The 7,947-nt window shown below is 34.6% G+C and overlaps 1 protein-coding gene across 1 annotated transcript; it reads right to left on the bottom strand.

Moving 5' to 3' along the window:
* Window positions 1-4,572: 4,572 nt before the first annotated feature.
* On the bottom strand, window positions 4,573-7,700 carry LOC129290094 (uncharacterized). The gene is made up of 4 exons (XM_054926799.1): window positions 7,622-7,700; window positions 7,085-7,501; window positions 5,198-6,062; window positions 4,573-5,061 (listed from the first exon to the last, which is right to left on the bottom strand). The coding sequence occupies exons 1-4, from the start codon at window positions 7,698-7,700 to the stop codon at window positions 4,929-4,931; spliced, it is 1,494 nt and encodes a 497-aa protein (XP_054782774.1). The 3' UTR covers window positions 4,573-4,928.
* Window positions 7,701-7,947: the final 247 nt, after the last annotated feature.

Here is a 7,947-nt window from a genome sequence, read left to right as displayed (position 1 = left end):
AGCAGCATCAATCCCTGCAATCAAGAATATACACAATTTTTATTTGATCAGTAAAGTTTGCATTTCTCGTTTCAGAAATTTTGATGTTTAAACTTGACGCGTGACGACAAATCCCTTAAATTTTTGAATTTATACACTCTTTTGACGTCGTTCATTTGTAAATTATTATGTTCTTTTCTTTTTTTTTTTGTCATGGTAAATTATTATATTCTTCTAATGAAATAATGCGTATTTTATATAAAAAAAATGTATGCTTATGGGCATATGATGTGATGGTTATAATGGGAACTAGGTTTCGGAAACATCCGATAAAATACAATGGGAACTACGATCTCATACTAGCGAGGGGCGATATTTTTGTAATGTATAAACATATATATGTAAATAGTTAAATAAAATGTACTCCCTTCGTTTAAAAATATAAGGTATTTTTTAACTGAATCTCATCATCTAATAAAGTAGTTACGTATTTTCTAGCTAACCCTCTTTTTTCATATGTACCCCTATTAAACACCTTATAATAAATATAAAGTCACTATCAATAAGAAATTTTTTAAAAAAAAGACAATAATTATACCTCAAAAGATTAAAAATGTCTTATATTTTTGAACATCTAATTTCTCAAAAAATATTTTACATTTTTTAATGGAGGGAGTACTTCATTTAGATAATATATCAATATGGATTCAGATTCCCTCTTATGAGGAACCCTCCTTGTGTCTCTGTTGAGAGATGGTGAAGTTTGAATTCTCCAAATTTAATATAGATATTTCAATTTAAATTTTTAATTTTTAGTTTTATATTTATTAAAATAAAAATTATAGAAATTTTAATAAATCTACTTAATCACCAACCTAGATAGTTTAAATTTAATTTAAAAGGTTCAAATTTAATATTAAAATATTTTATAATTTATAAAAATTATAAAAAGATTAATTTTAAATAGTTACTGTCTAACATATATCTGGATAGTTAATTTATAAAAAATATAAAAAAATTAATATTAAATCTTCATTATCCAAAATATATCTGGATAGTCAATTTTAAAAATATAAAAGTTTAATATTGAATTGAACCATTCAAATTAGTGACAAAAATATTTATTAAAATTTTTAATAATATTTATAAATTTTTATTTTATAAAAATTATTCAGATAATTTTAAATAAAATCTGAACTATCTATTTTAATAATCAAACATATTTTTAAAACATTTTTATAATTTTATTTTAATAAGTATAAAATAAAAAAATTTAAAATAATCTAAATTAAAATTTGAAAAGCATAGATTCTACTGTCCCTTGTCTGAGGGATAGAGGAGGATTCCCTCAAAGGAGGAAATCCAAATCTAAACAACTGAACCCCTTTTTTCTCTCTCTACAGTGCCTCTTGTTGAATATTATAAAATATTTTTTAAGTATTTTAGAAGGAATTGTTATAAATTAATATTATTTAATTCTATTTATTATTTTATAACATATAATTTAAATAACATTATTATTTGAAACCATTTTTTAATTGTGATTAAGGTGGTTTTATTGCCCAGCATTATGGGACCTACTTATAAAAGACAATGCTTGCCATAATTTCAAAGAAAGCTTTGGCACTCTTGACCTTTCTCTCCTCTTCTATCATACTAATTCATTGTGTCATTGTCTGAGTATGTTATGTGAATTTCTGGTGTTCTGTGTCTTTACTTTTAGTAAGAAAAGTCTGTTTAATCCTGAGGAGCTACTGTGCGATCAACATGCACTACTACAGAATATATCTTTAGGAGCGGGTATTTAGGAGCGCTTCTTTAAAAAGCGCTCTAAAATGTAAATGCGGAATTTACGGAGCGCTTTTTTAGAAAAGCGCTCCTGTATGTCAAGGCTTTTCAATAAGATAATGTTCCTAATTAATATAAATAGAATATTATAAAAAAATTTAAAAAGACCTTCGAGAGCGCTCGTAGTTAAGCGCTCCGGAAGATCAACTCTTTCGGAGCGCTCTTGGAATGAGCGCTCCGAAAGAGCTCATCTTTCGGAGCGCTCTTTTAACGAGTGCTCCGAAAGAGTTGTTCTTCCAGAGCGCTCGTCAAAGAGCGCTTCGAAAGAGAGATCTTCCGGAGTGCTCTTTGAAGAGCGCTCCGGAAGAGGTGGTCTTTTATATCTCTGCCTCCCGTCAGTTTTCTTTTCCCTATTCATGAGTTTCTTTCAAACCTCTCTCTCATTTGCTGAGGTTGTGCGTTCCCAACAAGTTCCAGATCATCGCTGTATCAGTCTATCTTCCGTCGCTGTTCACTGTTCCAGATCGTCGTCCGCCGCTGTTCGCTGTTCCAGATCATCGTTCGCCACTGTTCGTTGTTCCAAATCATCGTTCGCTGCTGTTCGTTGTTCCAGATTAGTGTTCATCACTGTTTGTTCATTTCTGTGTCATGTCACACCATCTGTCTCTGTTTTTACGCTGCCGTCGCCGTCACCGCCATCTCCTGCATCACTATTCTAGATCTACATTGCTGTTCCAGATTTGTGCAGCTGCTGTACACCGGAGGAAGCGACACCGTGAAGACCTCCGTTGTAGCCGTGTGTCATTGCTGTACAGCCGAGGAAGCAACGCTGCAAAGACCTCCGCTACTGCCGTGAAGACTTCCATTTTCTGCCGTGAAGACTACACTGTAAAGGTATTTTTTTAATAATTAATTTATAATGTAATATATTGATATATTTATATATATTTGAGAATAAATTTCATATATATTTTTTTGATAATCAATATTATAGATAATATATGAATTGGAGTTATTTATATTAGAATTATGGAGTATTTGTAGTTGATAATTAGATTAAAGTTGAGGAAACTACTTGAACATTTTTATTTTATTTATGAAATATACTTTTAAGGGAGATTATTGTTATTAATTAAATTACAATTGATTGACAGAATTTAGATGCATTATGCTACTAAATTTTTATTTGGATGAATTAATTTTTTGAGTTTAAATGTATTATGTTGTGGAATTTGATTGTTTGATCATTTGGGAGGTTCTTCTTTTAAGGAAGATGTTGTTGAATTTTTTTTATAGAAATCTAAGTCTTTTGTTTATTGAATTTTGATAATCATATTAGTGATATGGATCATAAGTGGATATCGGCTAATCAACTATCTAGAGAATATTGGGATGGTGTGGATGAATTCATTGAATTTGCATTTTGTTGTGATCAAGACCCCCTTGGAGTCATATGTCCTTGTTTGAAATGTTGCTATGGAAAAAGAGTAAAGCCAATAGAATTGAAAGATCATTTAATCTGTAATGGGATTGATCCAACTTATACTTGTTGGACCATGCATGGGGAGACAAGGAATGATGCAAATGATTGGAGGGATAGTGCGAGCTACTCAACATTTGATCGTGATAGTGGGACATATGATGTTGACCGTCTTGATGAAATGATTCATATATATAACTTCATCGCTGAAGTATTTTAAATTAAATTAGAATTTATTTCCACCATATTTTGATAATGACATCTTTTATTGTTTTATAGGTACCTATACAATTACAAGGTTAGGAGTGTGGATACTATGTTATGAAGTTTATGAGAGAAGTAATCACACAACAAGAGTTGATCATTCCTGAAAATGTAAGTCAAAAACTTTAAAATTAAGTTGATATAATGTTAATTACTTATATATTGCTTTCATATCTTGTGTAGTATTTTGTTGGAGTAAGATGTTCGTATTTTACTATGGAGCAAATAGAAGATTTAGTTGAAGAGTTGTCAGAATATATTATTGGCTGTTTGTGATAGGAAGTTAGATTTCAATGTTAGAAAAATAACAATAGTTTCATTTGTTAGACTTATTAGAAATTAAACTAAGTTAGTTAGGAAATTGAAATTTTTGTATCAGTTTCAAATTCTTTTCTTGTATATAAATTTTTATGTTAATATTATTTTTAAATTAGTTTTTGATATTATGATTTGTCATTATTAAAGAGACGTAAAAGGAGAAATTTCAAAAATCTGATTTAAAAAAAATTAAAGTAATATACGGGAGCGCTCATTTGAAAAGCGCTCCTGTAAAGTAACATACAGGAGCGCTCTTCTAGAGAGCGCTCCTATATGGTTCATACGGGAGCGCTCTTTATAAAAGCGCTCCAGTATGGTTGCATACGGGAGCGCTCTTGTAGAGAGCGCTCCCGTATGTAGCTCCCTTACAGGAGCGCTTTTCGAAAAGTGCTCCCGTATAGCGTATATACAGGAGCGCTTTTTTTAAGCGCTCCTCTATATTTCGTATCGAGCGCTTCCTAAAGTAAAAAAAAAAGCGCTCCTGTAAACTTATTTTGTAGTAGTGATGATATAGCGGAATAGCTCTTAAGGACAATATCCTTGGCCACCACTCAAACTATATTTTCACCTGTTAGTGTCAACACCTCTCAATCTCACTTTTCCCTCCTAATTCCTAGCCCTCATTGTACGTTTTAAATCTTAACCCTTCCTTTGGGAGGGAATTAAATGAAATTGCTCTAACTATTAACTAAAATGAAGGGTTAAGATTTGAAGTATTAAAGGATTGCGGAGAGAACAATAAACATCCCAAATCCGAGAAGATGAGGACGGTATATTCATGATTCAGCGTGTGTATGGCTTATAAATATCAAAGACATGATAGCTTACCATAGTATATGCTGCGGCGCAGGAGATAATGACAATGAATCGACCGGCTGGGCGAGATTCTGATATGTGTGTCACTCCTAGTTTGAAGACAGCTGATATCCCATTCGGAAAATTCATGACAGCAATTTAATATGATTAAAACGCAAGGAAAAAAGCTATGTGCAAGAGGGACGAGCTGGTGGTAGAATAGGGAAAGCAGAAGACAAGAAAGAACTAAGATTAAAACCATGATGCTTATTCCATCAAAACGTGCCCTGCCAATTGAATACCGTTAAACTTCTACTCGCTGCTCCCGCGAATTCTTCCTTCTGATCGTCTTGCTTCTTCCTACTTGTCGATTCACGTGACTCGCCGCTTCACCATTCTCTTGCTGACTAGGCTGAGCGTCTGAGCTGGTGCGAGATCTAATCATCACAACATGCAGAGCATCAAAAGAATGCATGCAAGAAGAATGTATGAGCAGCTAATTGCAAATTACAACTAGACAACTAAACTGATTAGCTGAACTAATTAACTCCGTCTTAATTAATATATATTCACCTGGACTCATTCGAACTCACTCGTCCTCCCAACAGACCCTTCGTTTGAAACTTGGCAAACCATGCATAAATGCAAGAGAACACGAAACTTTGTGATGCCAATATGAGAAAACACCAATCCAGGCGGATCCGGCTAACGAAAATTAATGCAAATAGTATGCTGACGACGATCCCGGACAGCATTACAAAGCCCGGATACACAAATTTTCTCGTTGATTTAGGCACCAACTGATTTCGAAGGAAACTCTCTAGTCCGAACTCTGCAAATCCTTCCATTAGTCCTAGCAGCAAATACTGTGGAGTTAAAACCCAGATGCTCAAGGGAAGACTTCCACGTTCCACTAGCCAAGCCCAAAAACAGCAAGGTGATGAACAAAACATCCCAACAGCCATGCTCCAAATTGGTTCCAACAGTTTTAGTCTTGACTGGATCAATCTAACTACAGAAGCAACTGAAGATTGGAGTACAAAGAAAACAATAACAGGAACATCCAATTCACCCACATTAAAATCCAACTTGCTTGTTTGCACAACAAAGTAAGTGTCGCCGCAAGTAAAAACCAAACTGTACGAGATGAAGATGAACCCCAAGACCGAGAGTACTTTGATAGGAGGACTTCGAACCGCTTCATTTCTTTCTCCCCTTTCATCATCGGAAATGTTCTTGCTAGCTTCCTCGCTCTTTGTACTTTCAAGGCTCTTCATGTCCCTCAATCGCTCCTCCGTGCGAACAGTTTCATTTCTTTCTCCCCTGCTTTCAGCATCGGAATTGTTCCCGCTAGCTTCCTCTCTCGGTGTAATAGAAAAGAATCCTAGGGAAGAATAACAAACACACAATTTCCATAACAAGAGGCGAAACTTTGAACCTTGTCAGCCAGCGGGTGTTGCCTAACCAAAAGATCGCTATAGCAGCGCCAGTGAAGGAAGCAGTCAAACGCCACAAAAATCCAGGGCGATATTTTTCTTCTTTGTCAGTTCCAGTACGTTTTTTATTTACTTTTTCCGTCGACAGTTGATCATAAAAAAATTCAGTAGTTGGTTCTTCCCCAGCTTTGCCTAACGCAATAAGTACTATTGCGAAAATCAACATGCCACGAATCCCTAGTAGCATCAACCCCTGCACATGCATTAAAAATACTTTTTTTATATGATCTTTCAGTATTCCTTCAACAAATAATTAATTAGTAATCTTAAGTAATGGATCGATCCTAATTAAAATGATTATGCTAGTATCTGTATTGATCATTCGTTGACCCCAAAACATGTAATTTACTTTGGATCAATGTCACTCTATCTCTTCTTAAATTAATTGTATTATTTATTGATCCACATGAGAACATAATTTTTTAATAAAATCTTCAAAAACATGTAATGCATGATAATTTTGTTTGGTATATGTTATTAAGAATGAGGAGAATAAATTTTTCTTTTTCATATTTAATTAAATGCATATAAAAATGAAAAACGTCTAAATGACCCTAGCTAAAATTTTGATTTCCCTCCCATCGGCAAGACAATTTCATAGTCGATCCAAGTAGCGCAAATCAAAACTATATATATTGCTGGTTCAATCAACTAGCACAACTTCAAAACAGATGAAACAAAGCACAAATCAAATTAAAGAAAAGTAATGGCACAGAAACCGAATGAACAACAAGCAATTCTTATTCTCTGAAGTCTCCCTCTTTCACAAGTCTCAAGGTCCTATTTATAGTCCTAGAATACGTGACACTGAACCATACAAATTTAAAGGGGAGTTACAGAAGTTAAGGGGCGGTTACAAAGAGTTTATGATGCTCATTATGTGTGCCTTCCGTTTTAGCTCGTTTCTTGCTCTTTCTGTTTCATTCTGCTCTTTCCGTTTCATCCTCCTCGAGTTAGGAAGAACTCGCCCTCGAGTCAAATTCATCATCTTCATCAACGTATGGAGATAAATCAGCGACATTGAAAGTTGCAGATACACCATAAGAACCAGGTAATTCCACCTTGTAAGCATTGTTGTTGATCCTTTGCACTATCTTGAACGGACCATCAGCTCTTGGAGACAACTTGGTGTTTGGCTGTTTAGGAAATCGTTCCTTTCGTAGATGTATCCAAACCAAATCTCCTACCTTAAAAGTCTGCTGTCTTCGATGCTTGTCACGTTGAGCTTTGTATCTCAAATTCTGCTTTTGGATTCGCTCGCGGACTTGCTTATGCAACTTCTTAATTTCCTTAGCCCTTTGGTCAGCATCAAAGTTGTATTGCTGCTTATCAATTGAAGGGCTCAAGTCTAGTGGACTAAGGGGACGAGTGCCATAAACAACTTCAAACGGACACTTCCCAGTTGCTTGATTGACAGAGTTATTATAAGCAAACTCAACTTGAGCAAGAATAAGATCCCACTGCTTCAAATTCTTCCCCACGAAACTGCGAAGAAGATTACCAAGAATTCTATTTATAGCTTCAGTTTGACCATCTGTCTGGGGATGACTAGCGCTGCTAAATTGGAGCTTAGTTCCCATCTTCTTCCATAGCGTCCGCTAAAAGTGGCTAAGAAACTTCACATCACGGTCAGAAGTGATAGTTTTAGGAACGCCATGAAGACGCACAATCTCCTTAAAGTACAAGTCTGCTACTTGAACAGCATCATTTGTCTTCTGGCATGGGATAAAATGGGCCATTTTTAAGAAACGATCCACAACTATCATGATAGAATCTTTTTGCCTTTGAGTCTGTGGTAAACCTGGAATAAAATCCATGGTTACATCT

Source organism: Prosopis cineraria, unplaced genomic scaffold (genome assembly GCF_029017545.1).
Source record: "Prosopis cineraria cultivar Desert tree isolate PC_DT_omini unplaced genomic scaffold, ASM2901754v1 PC13, whole genome shotgun sequence".
Taxonomy (NCBI): domain Eukaryota; kingdom Viridiplantae; phylum Streptophyta; class Magnoliopsida; order Fabales; family Fabaceae; genus Prosopis; species Prosopis cineraria.
This window is presented reverse-complemented; position numbering and strand designations above follow the sequence as displayed.

What these genes read in the sequence shown, in the direction of transcription:
- LOC129290094 (XM_054926799.1), bottom strand. Translation starts at nt 7,700, where the DNA reads ATGGGAACTAAGCTCCAATTTAGCAGCGCTAGTCATCCCCAGACAGAT. An exon ending in AGCTATAAATAGAATTCTTG is followed by an intron (nt 7,502 to 7,621) that starts GTAATCTTCTTC and finishes GTCCGTTTGAAG; the next exon opens with TTGTTTATGGCACTCGTCCC. An exon ending in TGAATTTGACTCGAGGGCGA is followed by an intron (nt 6,063 to 7,084) that starts GTTCTTCCTAAC and finishes CTGGCTGACAAG; the next exon opens with GTTCAAAGTTTCGCCTCTTG.